The 22562-nt window shown below is 51.1% G+C and overlaps 1 protein-coding gene across 4 annotated transcripts in view; it reads left to right on the forward strand.

Moving 5' to 3' along the window:
* TIAM1 (TIAM Rac1 associated GEF 1) overlaps window positions 1-22562 on the forward strand; it is an 853394-nt gene that overhangs the window by 768346 nt on the left and 62486 nt on the right. For all 4 annotated transcript variants that reach the window (XM_069636354.1, XM_069636351.1, XM_069636352.1 and 1 more), the window contains one exon: window positions 14646-14733. In XM_069636354.1, coding sequence (XP_069492455.1) covers window positions 14646-14733 — 88 coding nt within the window. The remainder of the gene's footprint in view (window positions 1-14645; window positions 14734-22562) is intronic.

A 22562-nucleotide genomic window follows, 5' to 3' on the forward strand; every position in this document is an offset into this window, starting at 1 on the left:
AATCTGCAGGGAACTAGACAACCATTCGAGGGGATTGGGTCCTCCGACGTATTCCATATCTATGACATGTAATCACCACAGCTGTGCTGCTTCGGAAACTTTTTTCTGCGTCCTGCGTCGATGACGTCGATGCACCGTCGTCGAGGGCCTCCTCCGACGTCATCCGATGTGATAAGTAGGACGCACGACGCCCGTAGCCTCAGTTCCGTTTTTTCCGCGAACGTGTTGCTTCGTGATTCTCGGTTCACGCCTCGACTCTTTGGAGTTCTGTTCTTCTCGGTTCTTCGAACCTGTTCGTTTTGTGACAAATCCTTTGTGTGAAGATGTCTTCTACTTAGTCTTCGACCCCGCGTCCGGGTTTCAAGAAGTGCGGGGAGTGTGGGTCCAAGATGTCGGTGACGGACTCGCACGACACCTGCCTCTGGTGCCTCGGGGAGGCCCACGACACGGATGACTGTATCGACTGCCAGTCGCTCACGTCCAAAGCCTTACGCGAACGTAAGAAGTTGTTGTCGGTAGGTCGGGTGTCCAAGCCCAGGAAGTCGAAGTCTGCGGGGCTTTCGACGGATGATTCGAGGGGTGACTCTCCGCGTCATCGTCGGAAGTCTCGTGGGTCTCCTTCTAGGAGTCGGTCTCGCCACTCCTCAGCCTCTTTGAGGCGTTCTCGGAAGCGCCGACACCGGTAGTCTTCCAGGTCCTCCTCGGTGGACTCTGCCAGGCACGTCGCTTACCCCTCCAGCCGTGCGACGCCGGAGGAATGGGCTTCCTTCGGGAAGAAAATGCTGGCGATTCTTGAGTCGCAGGGTACTGCGCCGTCCGCGCCCCCGAGTGGGGTCGGTCGTGTGAGGTCGAGAGACACCGCTCGCATGAGTGGTCGGCACGAGTCACGGGAGAGGTCCCGTTCGGACAAGGAGACTCGTTCTCGCCGTACCCGTTCCAGGCCCCGGTTCTCGACGCGTTCGAGACCGTGTGCACCTGTGAAGTCTTCGAGGAAGACATCGACGTCTGGGGCGTCGAGGGCGTCGACAGGCTTTCTCGAGGCTCCGGCTTCGAGGACGTCGTCGAGGCCGTCGACGTTCGGGTTGTCGAGGGACACGCTCGGGGCTCCGGCCTCGAGGGCTGTGTCGACGCCGCCGATGCTGGAGGCGCCGATGCCGGTTCTCTCGACGCCGGCGCCGATTCGCTCGACGCCATCGACGCCTTTCGTGTCGGAGGTACCCCGTGGCACGGGAGAACCCCCTGGGAAGGCTCTGGTTAAGAGCAAGCACTCTCGGGTGCCTTCTTTTCGCCACCTGGACTATATTTCAGAGGCGGATGAGGATTCTGATGGCCTGGTTCCTAGTCAGGTTCCAGATGAAATTGTCTCTGGCCATAGTCAGTTTGACGAATTAAGACAGTCACTGCATGATGCCAGTGGACTGGACACCTCTCCGGAGGTGGAGTTTGGTAGGCCTGAGCCTGGCTCTCATGCCGATTCCTCGTACCGGCGCCTTATGGCTAGGGTTTCTGAGTACTTGGGATGGTCTGCTCCCCCAGGGGAGTTTGTGCAGGATGATCTGACGGACATCCTTGATGTTGGTCTCCCAACTGACCCGGTACTGCCGTTCCATATGGCTTTACAGAGAAGGGTGGCGGCGGCTTGGACTGCTCCTGAGAGTCTCCCGGCGGTGGGCAGATCCTTGTCGCGAAAATACCGTCCAGCCAGTAGCGACCCCTGCTACTTGACCAGGCACCCCACTCCGGAGAGTTTGGTGGTGCAGGCGGCCACACCCCCGGCAAAGCAGGCGTCGTACCCTACCATCCCTCCTGATAGGGACGACAAACGTTTTGATGGCTGGGCGAAGAAAGTGTTTTCTTCTGGTGGTATGGCGCTTCAGGCGGCCAACTCCATTTGTGCCTTGTCTCGTTTCACTCACACTCTGTGGAACTGTGTTGCGTTGGCGGCTGAACATATTCCCGAAGGGGACGAACGGGATGGTTTCCTTGCTATGGTCCAGGATGGTAAGGATGCCATGTGTGAATCCGTTCAGTCGGGTTTGGATTTAGCTGAATGCATCAGTAGGTCCATGGCGGCGAGCACCGTGATACGCAGGTTTGCGTGTTTGCGGAAGTCGGGATTTGCTCCTGATGTGCAGTCCCGGCTCCTCAACATGCCCTTTGACGGTGAACACCTTTTTGGCAGCAAGGCTGACGAGAGCCTTGAGAGGGTGCAGACCTCAAAAGCTGCAGCGAAGTCGTTGGGCGCTGCAGTTCGCCAACCTCCGCCTTTTCATCCTGGGGGACAGCAGTGGAGGGGTGGTTCCTTTCGCTATTACTCATCCTTCAGTAAAGCGAGAGGTGCTGGCAGTCAAAGAGGCCACCGCAGGGGTACCAGAGGTGGACGACAGGGTACCCGTGGTGCCAAGGCCGCTCGGGCAGTTGCCTCTTTGCCCTCAGGTAACGCCGCAGCCGCTCCCACTCAGTCGTGAGACCATGTCCCATGGTTCGCCGGTTAGGGGAAGGCTGGCGCAGCATCTTGTAGAGTGGCAAGCCATTACTTCAGATGTGTGGGTTCTGGAGATCATAACCCACGGCTACTGTCTTCCCTTTCGGCACAGGCCTCGCGACAATCCACCGGGGAACCTCTCTTTGCAGTGTCCGGATCCGCTCCTTGCGCAGGAAATTCAAGCCCTGCTGGAGAAAGGCACCATAGAACTGGTGCCTGTGGCGGAGAGGAACAAGGGATGGTATTCCCCTTATTTTTTGGTTTCGAAGAAAGACGGGGGATTGAGACCCATTATGGACTTGCGCGGTTTGAACAAACTCCTCAGGAAGGACAAGTTCAAGATGGTTACTCTCTCTCAAGTCCTCCAGGCCCTTCAGCTTCAGGACTGGTTGGTGTCACTCTTCCTCAAGGATGCTTACTTCCATGTGCCGATCCATCCCAAGCACAAGAAGTACCTGAGGTTCGCGGTTGGCGACTCGCACTTTCAGTTTCGGGTCCTGCCGTTCGGATTGACCTCCGCCCCGAGGGTTTTCACCAAGCTCATGGTGGTGGTGGCAGCGCATCTCAGGCAGGGGGGGATTCACGTCTACCCCTACCTGGACGATTGGTTGATCAGGGGGAGCTCTCCCGAGCAAGTCCTGGATCATCTGTCCGTCACCTGCCGCTCCCTTCACAGGCTGGGCTTCTCCCTCAATTTAAAGAAGTTCCATTTGACGCCAACACAGCGGCTCCAGTACATCGGAGCAGTGCTCGACACTTCCCTGGGGCAGTGTTTTCCTCCCCAGGTGAGGGCTCTTCACATTCAGCAGATGGTGCACAAGTTTCAGCATGCCCAGACGCTCCCTGCGTTCGAGTTCTTGAGGTTGCTCGGCCTCATGGCATCCTGCATTCTTCTGGTGCCAGAGGCTCGCCTGCGGATGAGATCTTTGCAGTGGGCACTCAAGACGCAATGGTCGCAGTCCTCCGGCAGGATGTCGGACCCGGTTCAGGTGCCACCCTCGGTCGCCCGGGATCTTCTGTGGTGGGCCGTTGAAGGCAACTTGATGAGGGGGGCTCCATTTTGGCTTCCCTGGCCGGAGGTGACGATCGTGACGGATGCATCCCTCACGGGATGGGGAGCTCATGCCAACGGGCTGACAGTCAGCGATCGTTGGTCTCCGTCGGAGTCCAGACTCCATATCAATCTTTTGGAGCTGAGGGCCATCAGGCTAGCCCTGAAGGCTTTTCTGCCGACTGTGCGAGGAAAGAGTGTCCTGATCCTGATGGACAATACAGTGGCCATGCACTACCTCAACAAAAAAGGGGGGGCAGGGTCACTTCCTCTGTGCAGGGAGGCGATGCAGCTCGAGTTCTGGGCCATCCAGCAGGAAGTTTCGATCTCGGCAGTTCATCTGGCCGGAGACGAGAACGTGACGGCGGACGCTCTGAGCAGGCAGAGCGCAATCTCTCACGAGTGGGAGGTGGCTCAGGAGATTCTCCTGGAGATCTTCGCCCTTTGGGGGACCCCTCAAGTGGATCTCTTCGCCTCCAGTGTCAACCGGAAGTACGAAAGGTTTTGCTCGCGGGAATTTCCTCCAAAAGGAGCCTTAGGAGACGCGTTCGTGGTGCAGTGGTCATTCCCGCTGCTGTACGCGTTTCCTCCAGTCCCCGTCATCCCGCAAGTGCTGCGGAGGTTACGGAAGTTCGGTTCCCGGATGATCCTCATTGCCCCGGCGTGGGCTCGGAGGACATGGTACCCAGACCTTCTCGACTTATCCATCTGCCCTCCACGTCGTCTTCCCTACCGAGACGATCTGCTCTCACGGGAGGGGGGTCAGGTTCTCCATCCAGAGGTCAGATCCCTCAACATTCACGCTTGGCTTCTGAAAGGTTGAGGTATAAGGATTGGGACCTCCCTGAGGACGTGATGGAGGTGTTGCTTTCGGCCCGAAGGCCAGCAACGAAGTCTCTGTACCGTTGGCGTAAGTTCTGCGACTGGTGCAGAGTTCAGAATGTGGATCCTTTTGCATGTGACATCCCCATGGTTCTGTCCTTTTTACTTTCTTTGGCCCACAAGGGCTTGCAAGTGGGTACCGTTAAAGGTTATCTGGCGGCGCTGTCCATCTTTAAGCGCTCGTCTGAAGAGTGTTCTTACTTTAAAATCCCTTTGATTTCACAGTTTCTGAAAGGGCTCACTAATGTGTTCCCTCCGTCACCTTTCCTGGTGCCCGGTTGGGATTTAAACCTTGTTCTTAAGTTTCTTATGGATGCTCCGTTTGAGCCTTTACATTCTTGCCCTTTGAGGCTGTTAACTCTGAAAACTGTGTTTTTAGCTGCGGTTACTTCCGCTCGCAGAGTGAGTGAATTACAGGCACTTTCAGTTAAGCCTCCCTTCACTGTATTTCACAAGGACAGGGTTGTCCTTAGTTCGTCCTTCTTTTCTTCCGAAGGTAGTGACGGAATTTCATTTGGCCCAGAAGGTTGTTCTTCCGGCATTCTATCCTCCTCCGCATCCTGGTAAGGAAGAGGAGAGGCTCCATAGGCTTGATCCTAGGAGGGCTTTAAGCTTTTATGTTTCACGCATGTCCCGGGTCAGAGTGGACGATCAACTCTTTATTGGTTACGCTGGAAAGCGTTTGGGGCAAGCTGTGACGAAACAGACTTTGTCTCGCTGGATTATTTTGGCCATCTCGGAGTGCTACCGCTTGGCGGCTGGCTTGCGGGCCCATTCTACCAGGGGTATGGCTGCGTCTACTGCCCTGCAGAGGGGTGTTCCTATTCGCAACATCTGTGATGCAGCCACCTGGGCTTCAGTACATACATTTGTACGTCACTATTCCCTCGATTCCATCCGAGCACAGGATCTGGCCTTTGGCAAGGCGGTCCTTTGCTCTGCTATTTGATTGGCTATTCTAAATCTTGATTCTAAATTCTTTCCCTCCTCCTTGCTCTGGTACTGCTTTGGGAGTCTGTCATAGATATGGAATACGTCGGAGGACCCAATCCCCTCGAAGAACAAGTTACTTTCTTACCTGGTAACGTTCTTTCGATGGGATGGTCCGACGACGTATTCCATATCGCTCCCGCCCTGCCTTCCCCGCTGCAGAATTTCTTTTGCGATTGCAGCTTACGTTCCGCAAGGCTTTGTGTCTGACTGGCAGTTGACTAGTGTCACACGTTCTGGGGGAAAAAACTACAACTGAGGCTACGGGCGTCGTGCGTCCTACTTATCACATCGGATGACGTCGGACGTCGGAGGAGGCCCTCGACGACGGCGCATCGACGTCATCGACGCAGGATGCAGACGCCGAAAAAAGTTTCCGAAGCAGCACAGCTGTGGTGATTACATGTCATAGATATGGAATACGTCGTCGGACCATCCCATCGAAAGAACGTTACCAGGTAAGAAAGTAACTTGTTCTTCTGCAGTAACCTTCCCCCTCTTCCATCCCAGGACCTCTGCAACGCTTTGGCCACACACTTCACCACTAAAACCCTAGACATCATGAGCATTCTTGCTACCTTCCCGCCCAACCTGTCCCTCACTTCCTTGCCTCCTATGGCTCCTTCACACCCTCCTTCCTCCTCTCTCACCTCCTTCTTCCCTCTCACACCTGGTGAAGTCACCAGAGTTGTCTGCTCTATGAAGGTCTCTTCCAAACAGGTTTCCCTGTTCTCCCCCAGAACCATCAAGGACAACAATGGCGCTCTTGCCCCGCACTTGCGGATCTCTGTAAACACTCTTTTGCCACTGGATCTTCATCTCCTCCCTCAAGCACTCCCTTGTGTGCCCCTCCTGAAAAAGCCTTCAGCAGACTCTAGCTGTCCTGCCAGCTAATGCCCTATTTCTGTCACCCCCTTCCTTGGGGAAACTACTGAAGAAGTTGGCCATTCCACAACTTACCTCACACACTGAACTTGTCAATGGTCTCCACGACCATCAATCTGGATTCCAAGCATCCAGAGGCATGGAAACTGCTCTTCCGAACACATGTGAAGAACTGCTCACATCTCTTGACTCTAACTCTCCAGCTGACCTCATCCTATTTGATCTCTCGTCTGCCTTCGACGAGGTCAACCACCCTATCCTCATAAAAAGGCTCCATGATACCCTTGGCATCTCAGAGCGGGCACTCGACTTGCTAACCTCCTTCCTAACTGATCGATCCTCCCAAGTCATTTTGTGCAGCTTCGCCTCACCTACTTCCTTCTCTACCTGTGGTGTCCCCTTGGGCTCAAACCTCTCCCCTTGGCTCTTCAACACCTACCTTGCTCAGCTGGCACTCCTCATTTCCGCCTTCTCCACCAACTTCCAGTGCTATGCAGATGGCACACAACTTGTCCTCAAACTTCCTGCTGATCCTCTTGCATCTTCCATCATCCCAAACTGTCTATTTGCCGTCCAGTCTTGGTGCACTTCCAACAATCTCTGCCTCAATGCCAACCAGATCATTCCCATTGGGACCCCTGCTCCCTCATTTTTCACCTCACTCTGGCCATGCTCTATGGGCTCTCCCCCTGCTCCTTCATCTGAGGCCAGAAACCTTGGCGTCCTCTTCGACTCCTCTCTCCTTCCTTCCTCACACTCAGGACATTGCCAAAAAGTCCCACTTTTAACTCTTCCTTCTCAAAGGAATTCTCCCTTTTCTCACTTCCCCCAGATGCTCAATGTTACCCGAGACCTGGTTCTCTCTAGGCTGGACTACTGCAATAGATTTCTCCTGAATCTACCTTCTTCAACTCTGACCCCTCCAGCTAATCCAGAATAGGGCAGAGAGACCTATCCTTGGCCTTAAGCCCAGGGACTATTTCTTCTGTGCTAAAAACTCTCCACTGGCTCCTGGTTGCTGCATGGATTAAATTAAAATCCCTCGGCATCATCCACCAGGCTGTCTGGGGTCTTGGGACCACGCTATCTGCAACTTTCTCTTACTAAATACACTCTCGCTAGACCTCGAAGGTCCTCTGGCACCAACTCTCTGTGTGTGAAGCGTTTCATTAAACGGAGGGCTGGAGGCCAATCTCTTTCTTCAGCTGGCTCCCTCTTATGGAAAAGCCTCCCCCTTCCTCTTCTTCTTGAGCAGGACTTCCACAAATTCCGAAAGGTCCTCAAGACTTTCCTCTTCACCTCCTCCTTCCCTGCTTCCCTCCTTCCCTCCTCTTCTAATCTCGGTTGTTGTCATTGGTGACCAGGACCCTTATGTATCATTCGGGGCCCTGGCCTCCCACACCCAATTGACTCAGCCACTGCCTACCTCACAGCACTTGCCTCGACACCCACTGGCCTAATTCCTGTAGGCTTGCACTATCTATCTACCGCGGCCCCTGGTGGCATAGCTCTTACCACATCATGCACTTCATCTGCTGCTAACCCACGAGCGCAGACATTCCAGCATCTACCCCACTCCCACTTCCCCTCTTCTCTCTGCACTTGCACATTCTAAACACTCAGCATAGTAGGTCTTCCTCGTCCTCTAATGTATTTTTTGTTTCAGTCCCATTTTCCCTCCCTGTTGCCCTGTGGGCGCTTTGAAACAGAATTGACATACTGTATAAGCACCTAACAAATACTCAATAAATAAATAAAATCAGTGTTTTCTTGGACTAAGCGTACAGACCTCCTCCGTCCTTAGGCTATGCCTGGCTGCTCGCCATTCCACCAAACCCTGTGTGGTTCAGGCTGAACCTAAGCAGTGTAACCCTGTTCACCCAAGGTGTGCTTTCCTAAGTGCGGTCTCAGACAGTACTTTTGTAAAACCTCCTAACCAGCTACCTTTTTGCTTAAATAAATTTGTCTCTGAAACAACGCATTTAATTGACACCTGCTACTGGCAGTGCACTCCCTCTCAATGGGACATGGTTAACTGTGACCCACACAATCAACGAAGCACCGACTGAGTGAAGCATCCCATGGCAACCTCTGTGTATAATCTAGTGTCAAGAAAGTATTGTCGGTTGTTGAATAAAATGAATAGTCTCTCCTTCAGCATCCCCCTCCTGCAGACATCTGCAACACCTATGCCATCTTCATGATCACGTCCTTCAGTCTGGAATCTCCTGTCTCTTCCTACTAGACTCCCAGCTATCGCCTGACCTATACATGCATTGAAGTCACCTCCTGTGTCTGTGACAGTGCATTTAAAATATGGAGGTCTTCAAGGCATACTCCTACTTGTAAATGTTCTAACCAATCTGTATTGACCTTGGTTCTTTATAGCGAAGATCTTTATAGAGAAGGCGATTCCCACTCCTTTTGAGTTTGTGGTGTGTGGGTTGTGCAACATTTCACCCATCCAACCTTTTTGGAATGTCCTTGCCTCATCTTCTCTGTCAAATAGGTTTCTTGAACAATATCCACATCAATCTTCGTCCTCTGCATGTATGTCAACAATTTCTTCCTCTTGACTACATTAACAATGTCCATGTACTAACCTCATTAACAGCTTATTTTCACCCAGGGAACAAAGCTGTGCCCCACTGGGGTTTCCGTCTGCACAGCCACAAACATCTGTGATACACATGGTTTACTACACCCACCTTAAAGAGAGTTCATCCCTAGCATGAATGGCATCTCCAATAGAATCCAGCCGAGTACCACGCAAGATTTGATCCAGCCGTTCACATTGCTGGACTCTTATGAACCCTCCGACTCTTTGGCAATTTGTCATAGCACCTGTACCCATACATGATAATTACAGTCAACTGTTATGGACCTAACCACTCCCTACATACCTCTTTAAGCCTAATAATGCACGCACATATTTTACAACCCTTCATCACTTCTCAATCCTCAGACTATGGATTTCCAAAGGGTGTTCATCCTCACAGCCCTTTGAGGCCATACCAATGGCAGTAGGCGCTATACAAATACCAAATAATGTAAGCTAACATAGCATTGGCTCTCATCTCCCCATAGATCTCAGCATGTCCCAGCTCACACTTGTTTGGCTCTCCCCTCCCTACCGGTAAACAATCAAACACCACTATAGGGGCTGTCCAATATTCCATGTTCTTCAGGTACCAGGAAGAATTGTAAATGTTTACTGTGACCACCATCTTGCAACCTTTTTCATATCATCTACTGTATCCATTGCTCCTTTCCCAAAACAATTGGGGGAGGAAAATAAGAATGGGATGACCATGGGTGATCAGCGGCACTGCAATCTCACCTGCATCAGTCATCAGGAGCAAGTCCCTCCTAGATCATGAATAGTCTTAGCCTGTGAAAGCAGAGTAATGATCTATTTTCAAAAGTGGCATCATCTTGACAGAATGGGCATCCAGGTAGTATAGCCCTCCTAGATCTCACCCAGCTGCCCCTCACGAATGGCCACCAAGGAACCACGCAAGAGCCCACATCCAGTTCCACAGTATATCCAATCCAAGGCCAAATGTAAACAAAGCAACTTCAACTTCTGTGCCCTGAGAACCATCACCCGTCTTGTCTCTAGGCTTAGATTTACTCACAATGAAATATGGTGTCCCAAGAAATGTTAGGACCACCAGTCTTCTGTATTCATTACAGCCATCAAATAGGCCTGGGAAGTATTTGTATTGTATTTTAATTAAATTTCTAAAGCGCTTTCACCAAAGCACTTTACAAAATAATGTGGTACAATAATTAAGTATAAAGAAATGATAATAAAAAAGGAGGCAAGTTAGCGTGAGAGGAGATATCTTTTAATGTAGAGCGGAAAGTAGAATTGTAGGAGGACAACAAATAGCAAGAGGGAGAGAGTGCCAATGACTGGGAGCGAGTGAGGAAAAGGAGCAAAAATGAGACTGTGCACATGGGAGTTTAGGAATTATCAGAAGAAAGAGCGATTGGGAACGTAAGTAACGAGTAGGGATATAGGAAATTAAAGAAGCAAGATGAGAAGTGGCTAGGTTGTGAAGACATTTAAAAAGAATATAAAGAAAATGTAAAAGAAGCCAATATTCAATGGAAAACATGGAATGGAAAGGAGATATGAAGTGATTGAAGGTGAGTGAGAAAAAAGGATATAGGTGGAGAAATTAAAGATGGAACATAGTGGGGCAAGTCGATAAGCAGGTAGTCCAATGTGTAGCACAGGGCAATAGTCGAGGCGACATAAGTGAGAAAAGGACAAACTGATCAACACAGGAAGGCTGAGCAGGCCTATAGTCCAGGTTGGGCTGAGAATCAAGACGCCACACAGGGTTAGAAAAGCACTTTGAGCAGCACAGCTGAAGAGCTGACAAGCCCAGGCCAGAACAATTCAAACTCCACAATGGATAAGAAATCCCACCACTCAAGTAAGAGGGAAAAAAGGAGTTACGCCAAGACACAAGACCTCACCAAAAGAGGTTAGAACATTATCGAGAATTGCGAGTACCGACCAACAGGGGTCAGGAGGACCTAAAATTTACATAGAGGAGACTGCATCTCAAGAGGCGGATAGGTGAAGAACTATTTGAACTTACTTTTGAGACCTTTTTGGCACACAGGAAACCAAAAGACCTTTCTTTTTTTGTATTTTACTGTTGGACTGGGGCAGGGCCAGAAAAGGCATTGAGAACTCTTTGGTGAAGGTCAGAAACCAGCTCCTAGTAGCCCAAGTACAGTGGAGTGAATCTTGTATTGTTTAGTTTTAGTGCAAGGGTGAACATAGGATAGACTGTTTTGTGTTTTGGACAGAAGACAGAATTCATGTGAGACATCCAGACAAGCGCGATTTTATTATTTTCTTTGTAGGGAACCACCATCACAGCTAGAGGGTCAGTTGAGGTTTCTTTTCCTTTAATGAAACATGTTAATTCATGTCTAAGGAAAGAGGAGCACTTTGTCTCCTTCCTAAAACGTTTTCTTATGAGAGATTAGTGCACACCACCTTATGTTGAGTGCTAAGGGGATACCTAGTATCCCCCTTCTCTCCTCTCCTGTGGGTGTCTAGTCACAGTGATAACCCAATACTTATGTCTGGTGGCAGTGGACGTGTCCTACCAACTATTGTGCTATTTTTCAACGCAGACTGTATTCAGTCTTTGTTATGCACATTAGGGTCACCTATGTTCTAACATGGTGCCTTCTTGCTTTTTTTGCCATTTCGCGTGTGGTTGTCGCCCCTTCTTCTACCATTCTGGGAGGGGGAGTTCTGTGTGTGTGTTTTGCCTTTGGCAGGAACCCTTGGGTGTCCCAGCCTAGGCTCCGGTGTGACTGCGAAGTCAGAAATCAGGGGAGGAGTTGAACACTCCCATTTCCTTTGTCTACCAGAGTGCCTGAATGCAACCTGGCTGTCCTGATTGTACTGCCACCCGCCCCTTTTTGTAAACTGCGGTCAGAGTTTGCAGAGGAGTAAATCCGAATATAAGGTGATGTTCCTGAGGTAGAAGGGAAGTCAACCACTGGAATAGAAGATCTGAAGATGACCAGAGACTCCTGCAGACCCTTCTAGTAATGATGAAGCAACCACTGCTGTCCTGACCTAGTTTTCTTATCGACAGAGGAGCTCCGAAGAGGACTACTCCTTCTCTTTGGCTGGTGGGACCAACTAGCCCCAAGACCAACTACAAATCGAGTGATCTCCCAAGGTGTTGTGACCTTCAAGGGCAACATACCGCAAATACCAAGTGACCTCTGGCACATTTGCAGTACAGTGTCTTGGCATGGACGAATCTGCCCAGAACTTTGCTGAGCTCCAGTTCAACTTCCAGAGGCACAGTCCCACTCATCCAAGTCTCCCTTTCCAGAGTGCAGGACTCAAGAAGCAGGGAAGATTGACCAGACGATAACCGTCCGTTGCTGGAGCTGATAAAAAAGCTGCCAAAATCGCAAACCATTGTGAGAGACTGAAAAAATCCAAGCTGAGGGTCCTTTCTCGCGACCGCTGCTGTGACATCCCATTCAGAGTACTTGCTTTCATCACCATACCGAGGAATTGGGAGACTGGGGCTGTCGCTGCTGGTCAGGAAATAATCCAGCTGCATTTACTTCTTCTAACCTAAGGTACTGTGGGACTCAAGGTAGAACTTAGCTCGAGCCAAAGAGTCACTCCAGTGTGACTGGAGTATATTACTGGCTTAGGCTTAACAGCTTGTGTCCTTTTAGGGTTTTAGGGCGGCCTTGGCAGGGTCCCTTTAGTCACTAAAACAAAAATGCTTAGCAAGTTAAAGTATCCTGAGGAACATTGCCACGTTAGGGAACTTTACTAAATGAATGCAATTACAGTGCATCCGTAATCAATGCGAGTGCTTCGCACTACGAATAATTCTATTACTGTCATTCTCTAACAATTGGAACTGCAAGCAACTATAATTGAAGCAGTCACCTTTAAAAAGTATTGTGAATAATTTCTATGTGTATTGGTTAGTCGTAAAGAGTATTTGCTTACCTGCCTTGTGTATATAATATAAACCTATATTTTAATATAACTTTTAGTGTGTAAGAGTTTCTTTGGACTATTGTATTGACTGGTTTCAGTGTACTTACCTACAGCACATCCACCACCTAAAATAAGCCTGGCTGCTCTGCGATTCTACCAGATCCTTTGGGCATTACAGACTTCTACTAAGTTAGGGCCCTGTATACCAAGGGATAGATTTATAGGGTCTTACTGCCAAGTGGACTTTAGGAAAACTTCCTTAACACTTACCACAGGACTGAACTGGAAAAACCCAAGAAAGAAAGAAAAGCAAAAAATGATCCACTGTGCCAAAGGCAAGCAAACAGATTAAGCTGCATATGCAGTCTAGGCCACCCTGGAGATTAGACCGAATTGGCACCAACTGCACATGTCTTTAGTATGTCACCACCCCTTGGCCAGCTGTTGCACTTTGACTTTGATTCTTCAAGCACCACCACGGTACAAGTGACTTCCAATTTATCTTGCCCCTGCCCATAAGATCTGATGTCACCCTTCGGCCTTTGCACCGTCCGGGCCTTTCCTCAAGTCCTGTCACTCTAAACATTGCCTTGCTCGGTTCACGCTAGCTTGTTCCTTACTGAAATGCCTGCAGCTGTGGAGTCCTATGTCTCGCTGCATGTTTGGTGTGAGCACCCAATGTATGATTTTGTGTTATTTTAAAGTTCATCAGCCATTAACACTCTTCCTCATCCAGTGTCATTTTCTCCTGCTCCTCTCCAACTCGGGCCATAGGGCGGAAAATGGTGCTTGCCATTCTGTCCTCCGGTGCGTGCAGGACAAATGTCTGACAGAATATCCGCAGTGAACATAATATGCAGATAGATACATTATTGCTCAGGGGCTCTCTGGTGTAAGAGGAGGCACATTTGCCTCTCCAAGGAATAAGCACAAGTCTGCTGTTCACCAATAAATTTGGCTGCAGCCTCAGACGAGCTCAAAGTATGATCTCACCATTTACGCTTTACTGTAATATAGTGGAGGAGAATCATGTTCTACTCTAGATTACATTCCCTCACCAGCCACTTTGTATCCCTAAAAGCCATCTTTTTTTTTTTTTACAGCAGCACATTGCTTGAATAATCTTGGTAAAAAGTGATGCACTTGCCACTCCACCATATCAGGTCCCTCATCTCCCATACCCTCAGCAAAATGACATCTTTCACTGGGAATCAAAATATCTTGGCAATTGGTGGTCCTGCTGCACCATCTGAATAGGATCGTGGTTCAGACACCTTAGGGTGCTTGTACAGAGTCCAGAGCCTACATCCATTCCCATTAGCTTAGCCACCTTGGCCATCAGTAAAAGGGTAACATTATTCTCCTCCTATTCTGAGAACCTATTGAGGTATGTACATTTTTTCTCCAAACAGTGAACTCTTCTGTTGTGCTATTGCCATCTGTCCCTTTCTTGAGAGAATGTCTTCACCAAACCTTCTCACCCTCTGATCCAAAGAGGAAGATGTCTTGGTTTCTAACTGGTGAACTCTCGCTGAGACGGCATCTAGTTTGGTCTCCAAGCAGTCCGATTTCTTCTGGAGCATCTCAATATTCATGAGAGGCTGTCATGCTCCTCTTGCAAGGCAGTGTCCATGGTATCCTGCACTATGTAGTTATTATCTCTCTACTTGTTGTTGGATGTATCATTGTTGGGGAGTGTTGGTGTCTCATAGCTGTTTTGCAAGGCAGCTCAATCTAAAAATCGATCGCATTAGTGGTAGGCAGGGGCTCCTCATGCACATTATTTCCTTTTGTGGTGGTGTGAGATAATACATATTTGTTTTTCATCTTTTTTCCAGATGCAGAGACTAACTTGGTGTGTGAGATTGTCCATGTGAAATCTGAATCGGAAGGCAGGCCAGAGCGTGCGTTCCATCTCTGCTGCAGGTAAGTGTGCATGAGAAAGTTCTCATACGTGTTTGTTGATGTTGTAATTTACTTTTTATACATTTTCCAAAGGAATTACATGAAGCACAGCAAATTGTGAATTGACATCGAAACTACAAATCAAAGCCATATACATGGAGCTGGATTTGTTGTAGTATGGTCCTTTTCTGTGAAATATTTGAAAACAAGAAGTCAGAACCTCCTTCAACGCTGAGAAAATCCTATTATTCTTTCTCCCACCCTCTTGGGTCGGAGGTAACAGGGGGGTTGCTCTGGACACCTCTACATGCACTCCAACACTAAGCAGCACATTTTCAGATTAACGTAAACAATACCTTCTCCAGCATGGGGTCTGGCATGGATTCACATGCTCATGAATATTCCCCGTCGTCAAGCTGGGAATCCTCGGTAAAGAAAAAACCAGTATCAGTTTCGTTTCTGATCTGTCTTTCGTAGTAGTAACCAATCACTGATCTCTGCGTCATACTGACCACAGCCAATGACTGCCCTCTACCTAAGCCCCGCCTCTGGCAGCCATCTTCAGATTTTTACCGCATGTTCATGTGTTGGGATCCTCGTGCTATTGCTCTCGAGCGTTAGTGCTATTTTTTCACGTTTTTTCTCGAAAACTTCGTTTTTTTCGGTCAAAAGAGCCTCAAGCTCCACCGACTCTCCATCCGATCAATGGGGACCCGTGTCGGATTCGTCTACGCCCCTCAAGGGTGAAGCTTCGTCGAGCTACGCTTTTGGAGGACTCCAGAAGTTTCTCAGGCCCATCTCGGTCATGGCCCAGGAGAAGGGAAGCTCGACGCCCGGAAAGCTGTTCAGGGTCTGCCCTGGATGCCAGCTGCAGAATGTCTTTAAGGAAGACGAACACTCCTTTTGTCTTTACTGCCTACATGAAGACAAGACGCACGTGGAGAAGGATTCACCCTCCACCTCCTTTTCAGCCGTCGCGCCCCATTCAGCCCTCCTCCCCGTCCACGACTCGAGGGGATGATACGGGGACTGACACGGCCGCGACGGGTACGGACGACGAGGTGTACGACGAGGATCTGCCGTCGTCTCCTCCCACCCGGGCTTCCCCGCCCGACGAGATTGGATCTTTTCACTCCATGATCGCCAGGGCATCCAAGCTCTTCCAGCTCTGCCCTGAGGAGAAGAAGGAAGGTTTCCTTTATCAGCGGCACGAGGCCAAGAGGAAGACGGTCCTCGCTGTACCTCTACTGGACGATATTTGGGATGAGGGCCTCGCCCTCCTCAAGAACCCATCCACGACGCCGGCTAGAAGAGACCGGTACGAGAAGAAGTACCGGGTCCCGGACGCGGCCCCCTTGTGCCTCCGGGCACAGCCTACCCCGGACTCCGTCGTCTCCGCGGCGGCCAGGAAGAAAGCGGGGGGGGGGTGCGGCCCCAATGTCGACTTCCCCGCCGGACGGCGAGGGAAAGAAATTGGACACGATGGGGCGCAGGGTCATCTCGTCTGCAGCGACGACGATTAAGGCGGCTAACGCCTTGGCTATCGTAGCCCGGTACGACAGGGAGCTGTGGTACAAGCTGGCTCCCCTGCTGGACTTCCTACCGGACGACAAGAGGGCGGATGCCCTGGAGATCTTGCAGGAAGGTGAGGTGGCGTCGGACCACGCCATCACTATTGCGACGGACATCGCCGACACTGGATTTCGCCAGTTGGGCAACGGCGTGTGCCTTAGGTGGCGTGGATGGCTCAAGGCTACTGACTTCCGTCAAGACGTACAGACCAGAGTCCTGGACATGCCGTTCGATGGGAGCAACCTGTTTGGGAAAACAGTGGACGATTCCCTTCAAGCCATTAAAGCGGACACGGAGACGGCCCGGGCTCTCGGGGTGCTCCAGCAACGGCGGCCGCCCTTTCGGAGCGGCGGAGGCAAGGGCGCCTCCAAAGGTTCCGGCGGCGGATTTTCCACCTACCGTCAAGCGGCCCGTTCGCCGTCTCAGGAAGCTTACAGGGGACGAGGCAAGTCAGACGGACCCCGCCGTCGTCGCCAAGGAGGTCAAGGCGGCAAAGCCTCGTCTAAGCAGGATTGAACCGGTCGTGGGGTCGGGCCCCCACCGAAGCACCCCGGTGGGAGGCCGGCTGGCAAGCTTCGTCAGCGTGAGGGAGTCCATCTCCACCGACCGTTGGGTGCTGGACGCCCTAGCCCAGGGCCACGCGCTCGAGTTTCAAAGAAGGTGTCCGCGCGTCCCCCGTGTGGCCAGGAAAGAGCTTCACGTCCCTCAGCTTCTCCGGGAGGTAAGGGCGATGCTAAGGAAGGGCGCCATCGAACTCGTCCCAAAGAGGCTTCGGGGCTCCGGAGTTTACTCAAGATACTTCCTCGTGAAGAAGAAGACGGGAGGATGGCGCCCCATCCTAGACCTACGACGGCTGAACAAGTTCATCAAGGCACAGAAGTTCCGGATGGTCACCCTCCAGCACGTCCTGGGTCAGCTGGAGGAGGGCGACTTCTTGTCGTCGTTGGATTTGGAGGATGCCTACTTCCATATTCCCATCCTAAAGGGGCACCGAAAATTCCCCAGGTTCGTGGTCCAAGGGCGTCACTATCAGTTCAGAGCCCTTCCCTTCGGTCTACGGTCGGCACCCAGGGTATTCACCAAGTGCCTTGCACCAGTGGCGGCGCAGCTGCGCCGAGAGGGGATCCACGTCTACCACTACCTGGACGACTGGCTCATCCGAGCCAAGACGAGGGAGCTCGCCGTGGAGCACACGGCAAGGACCGTCCAACTTCTCACGGACCTGGGATTCTCCGTGAACTACGCCAAGACGCACTGTTTCTGGGAGCGAAGCTCGACACAGTGTCCCTTCTGGCCTCCCCATCGGAGGAAAGGACCAGGGCCATCCTGGGCAAGGTACAGCGGATGTTGGTTTTCGACGCGGCCAAGGTGAGGTCCATCAAGTCCCTCCTCGGAATGATGTCTTCTTGCATCTACCTCATTCCCATGTGCAGGCTCCGGATGCGCCTGTTGAAGGAGTTCCTGGACGCGCGCTGGATCCAAATGACGGGCGGCTTCGAGGAGAGGATCACACTCGACGAGAGTTTCCGACGAGAGATCCGGTGGTGGGGCACCCGCGTGCATCTGACGGCGGGCATGGACTTCCAGACCCCAGGCCACCAGGAGACGGTGACCACGGATGCCTCCCTGGAAGGGTGGGGAGCGCACACCGAAAATCTGCATGCGAGAGGCCTTTGGCTCCCGACGGGGAAGTCCCTCCATATCAACGTCCTGGAGCTCCGTGCAGTGTTTTGGGCCCTCAGGTCCTTCCTTCGTCCCTCAAGGGCAAGGTGGTGAGGATCTTCACCGACGACACCACCACCATGTTTTACATCAGGAAACAGGGCGGAACCAGGTCCCCAGCACTGTCCAAGGAGGCGCAGGACCTGTGGCATTGGGCCGTCGCCCAAAGGATGTTTCTGGTGCCGTTTCATCTGGCAGGGAAAAAAAAACACCATCGCCGACTCACTCAGCAGGGAGCTGCGCTCGTGCCACGAGTGGGAACTACGGCAGGATCTAGTGGATCGCCTCTTCCGACGGTGGGGCACACCCCAGATCGACCTGTTCGCGACGGCGACGAACTCCAAGTTCGCCAGCAGGTTTCCCCAGCCGAGGAGCATGGGCGATGCTTTCTCGTTCCCCTGGGAGGGCCTGTTCCTATACGCGTTCCCTCCATTGCCACTACTGATCCGGCTCATCAACCAGCTCAAGAGGTCACGGTGCAGGATGATCCTCGTCGCACCTGCGTGGCCGAGGCAGATATGGTTCCCGGACCTTCTGGACTTGTCAGCGTCCCCGTCAATCAAGCTGCCAGTGGACGCGGATATGCTCTCCAGGGAAGGAGGCGCCATCCTCCACCACGACCCGAAGTCGCTGAACTTGCAGGCCTGGCTCCTGCAGCGCTAGAGTTTGGAGGATACGACATACCGGCCGACTGCAGAGAGGTTCTTGCAAAGGCCAGGGCGTCCTCGACTCTTAAATGCTACGGACACAAATGGAAGAGGTTCTCTGTCTGGTGCCACGCACAGAAGATTAACCCTCTAAGGATTACGGCTCCCCAAGTACTGCCGTACCTGTTGACGCTGGCCAAAGCTGGACTGGCACACGCGTCCATCAAGATTCATCTTGCTGCGATCTCCCGATACACCAGAACCACGGGGCGGACGTCCTTGTGGTCTCATCGTCTGGTGAAAGAGTTCATGAAGGGACTGTTCAGATCGTTCCCGCCGGTGAAGGCTCCGGCCCCGGCGTGGGAGCTCAACGTGGTGCTGACCAAGCTCATGGGACCTCCGTTCGAGCCTCTGCACTCGGCCCCGTTGAAGTTCCTGTCGTGGAAAACAGCGTTTCTTGTGGCCATCACCTCCGCACGACGGGTGGGAGAGATCCAGGCCCTTTCCTGCAAGACCCCATACTTGACTTTTCACGACACGAGGGTGGTGCTCAGGACGCACCCCTCCTTCATGCGCAAGGTGCCGACGGACTTCCATCTCAACGAACCCTTGGTGTTGCCTGTGTTTTTCCCATCGCCTTCGTCGCCGGCTGAGAGGACTTTGCACTCGCTGGATGTGGCTAGAGCGCTGAAGTTCTACGTGGACCGCACAAAGTGTTTTCGGAAGACGTCACAACTCTTTGTGAACTTTGGACCTGTCAATCAGGGGAAGGCTCTCTCGAAGGCTTCCATTTCCAGATGGCTCTCCGGCTGTATCATGTACTGTCACCAGTTGGCAAACCGACCGCTGCCTGGCCGTCCGAGAGCACATTCCACCAGAGCGATCGCAGCTACCACGGCGTTCCTATCTAGTGTGCCCCTGCTGGACATTTGCAGGGCTGCTACGTGGAGGTCGACGCACACCTTCACGAAATTCTACTGCGTCGATCGGGATTCCAGGGAGGAGTCCAGGGTCGGCCAAGCAGTGCTGCGCAACCTGTTCGCCTGAGGTGAGCCTGGTGAGGAGGTAAGATTGCTTAATGGTGAGTTTGATGTGATGCTTAATGTTGAGCCTTTGCCACCTCCCGTGGTTGTGCATGTGGGTACTGCTATGTATTCTTTATTCATGAGCATGTGAATCCATGCCAGACCCCATGCTGGAGAAGGAACAAGTTACTTACCTGTAACTGTTGTTCTCCAGCATGGGTCTGGCATGGATTCACATGCAAACCCTCCCGCCTACCCCTCTGCGGCTCTTCACTTGGTCATACTGACACTTCACGTGCTTCCAAATCTGAAGATGGCTGCCAGAGGCGGGGCTTAGGTAGAGGGCAGTCATTGGCTGTGGTCAGTATGCCGCAGAGATCAGTGATTGGTTACTACTACGAAAGACAGATCAGAAACGAAACTGATACTGGTTTTTTCTTTACCGAGGATTCCCAGCCTGACGGCGGGGAATATTCATGAGCATGGGAATCCATGCCAGACCCATGCTGGAGAACAACAGTTACAGGTAAGTAACTTGTTCCTTTTTCCCTCTGTACCTTTGGTTTGAAGAAATGTTGGTGGCTGGATTCTCCTTGATGTGGCTGTTAGGGAGAATTTTCATTTCTGTGATAATTTCCTCCAACTTTAGAGAACCAGAGCTCTTTTGCTGGACTAAGGACTTTTTAACTCCTGGTTTAGTGGGACCCTTTTCTCACTCCCTTCTGTGTTTTTCTCTGACTGGGATTTTATGTTTTCACTGTTTTTGGAGTCTACAAAATCCATAGGCATCTGCTTTTTATAAAGTGACACTGCACACTCTGTGAAATCCCTTGGATTTCTCTTAAGGTTTAAATACCTTTTCTTGGACTGTTCCCAAGAATAGTAAGGTGAAATTGATCTTAGCTTTTTTTCTTTTTGGTCCAGCACACACCATCTTATGTGGAGTGCTGGGGGGTTACCTAGTAGCCCCTTATCCTACTTTCTCTTGCAACATTTTTTGTTACCCATACTACTTTAAATGGCTAGTGGCAGTGGTTTACCTTTTACTACCAGTGTGCTTTTTTACCACAGGCTGAACCCTCAACTGAAGTAAAGCACCCATGGATAACTGTTAGGCGAAAATTGATGTAGTAACCCTGGGGGAGACTACACAACCATTGTCCTCTTGGTTTTAGGAAACCCACCTTTTGGGTATAGGGCTGTACTAAACATGTTGGTAGTGTGACTGGTCAGACAGGCTTATCTCAAGAGGGGTAAATGTGAGCAGTAGAGCCGTAGCAATGAAATCCACCAATACAAATAGCCAAGTATCACTTACACTCAAGGTTTATGTTATAAATAATTATTTAACAGTTTTTAAATAAGCATTCTTTAAAAATGCCAATATATGTGGCAATCAAATACTTTAAAATGCGTTTCCAGAATCAACACAAAGCTAGGAGATACTCTTTAGAGATGCTTCATACACATGTTCTCCACCCATAAGTGACTTCACTAACTAGGACATTAATTGCATTTATATATCACTAGTACACTTTGTAGAGTCTGAGGTTTCGCAGAAAGGAACGGTTAAAGGAAGGAAAAAGGTTAAACAGGTTCTCAGAGCATGTGATCACTTTAAGTCTTCCAATGAAGTCTAGATAAAAACCTTTCCCAGCAATAATAGTTAAAAACCAAGTTATCACCTGTGAGGGATAGTAAGTATCAAAATCAAAGGGACTAGAAGAGTCTGCGGGGAGCCAGGACAGCCAAAGTCAAGTGGAGCACTCTATTGAGCTGAGCCACTTCTTAGAGAAAAGGTCTTGCACAAAGTTAGAATGTTTGTTGAAAAGAAATCACTGTAGGGGTCACAACCTGTTACACTTGTGAACGGTAGAGCTCAATCAACTATTGCAAAGTAGCTGCTGCAAGCCTCATCTGAGAAGAGCAAAGCTGAAGACACTGATAACAAGTACCCCAGGTCAGAACAGTACCTTTGGTTACAAGAGTGGACCAGCTGGCTTCTGTCTGGCTAACGATGCAGATCCTGGGTTCCTGGGCGTCAGTCGTGGGGACAAGAGGTAGGACGTCTGGAGGACTCCTGCGGCAGCAATTCGGAGGTCGGCAGCAGCTACAAGCTCTTTTGAGGTCAGCGTCACTTCGCGGTTTCAGCACACAGTAAACAGCACCACCACAGATATTGGATACCGGTTCGGCTTCCTTCCCTCCTTGAGTCCTGCACTGTGGTGAGGGGACTCAAGTTCTGGTCATCCTGCTTCTGGAGGGTCCTGGGGAGACTCCTGGAGGTTCTGGCCAGATCAGACGTTTCACTCGACTACGGATTTCTTGACCCCTGGCAGTAGGTTCCTACAGCAGCAAAGTAGTACAGCCAGTCGGGGAAGATGGTCCAGTGCGGTTCGTCTCGGGGTTAGTTGGTCCAACTAACCCAAGGGAAGAAGTTGTCCCTTCCGGAGCTTCTCTTGTCGATTAGAAAAGGAGTTTAAGCACAGCAGCAGGGCTACACCGGGCAATTCAAAGGTCCAGAAGGATGCAGCAAGCTTTGTTCGTGGTTTCTTCGTCAGGTCATTCTTCCCAGTTGTCTGTCTTCAGTCCCAAAATCCTCACCTTTTAAGCAGGTTTCTCCCATTCATGCACAGCCTAGCTGTCACTCGAACAGCAGGGTCCTGCAATGACTGCCAGCCAGCCAGCCATTCAGGACTGGGTGCAATCAGGCATTCCTAAAGACAAAGGACAGGGGAGTTTCGGGAACCTCCCTCACTTCCTGCCCTTCCAGAGACACTGGAGCCAGAGGCGTGTTTCAGTGCTGAAGCCCACCAAAGGCAAAACGATCAAAGGGCTCAAACCTGGCTTGTTGATTTCATTGGAGGAGTCAAACTGCCTTCAC

Source organism: Ambystoma mexicanum, chromosome 7p, assembly GCF_040938575.1.
Source record: "Ambystoma mexicanum isolate Mex_15411 chromosome 7p, UKY_AmexF1_1, whole genome shotgun sequence".
Classification (NCBI taxonomy): Eukaryota; Metazoa; Chordata; class Amphibia; order Caudata; family Ambystomatidae; genus Ambystoma; species Ambystoma mexicanum.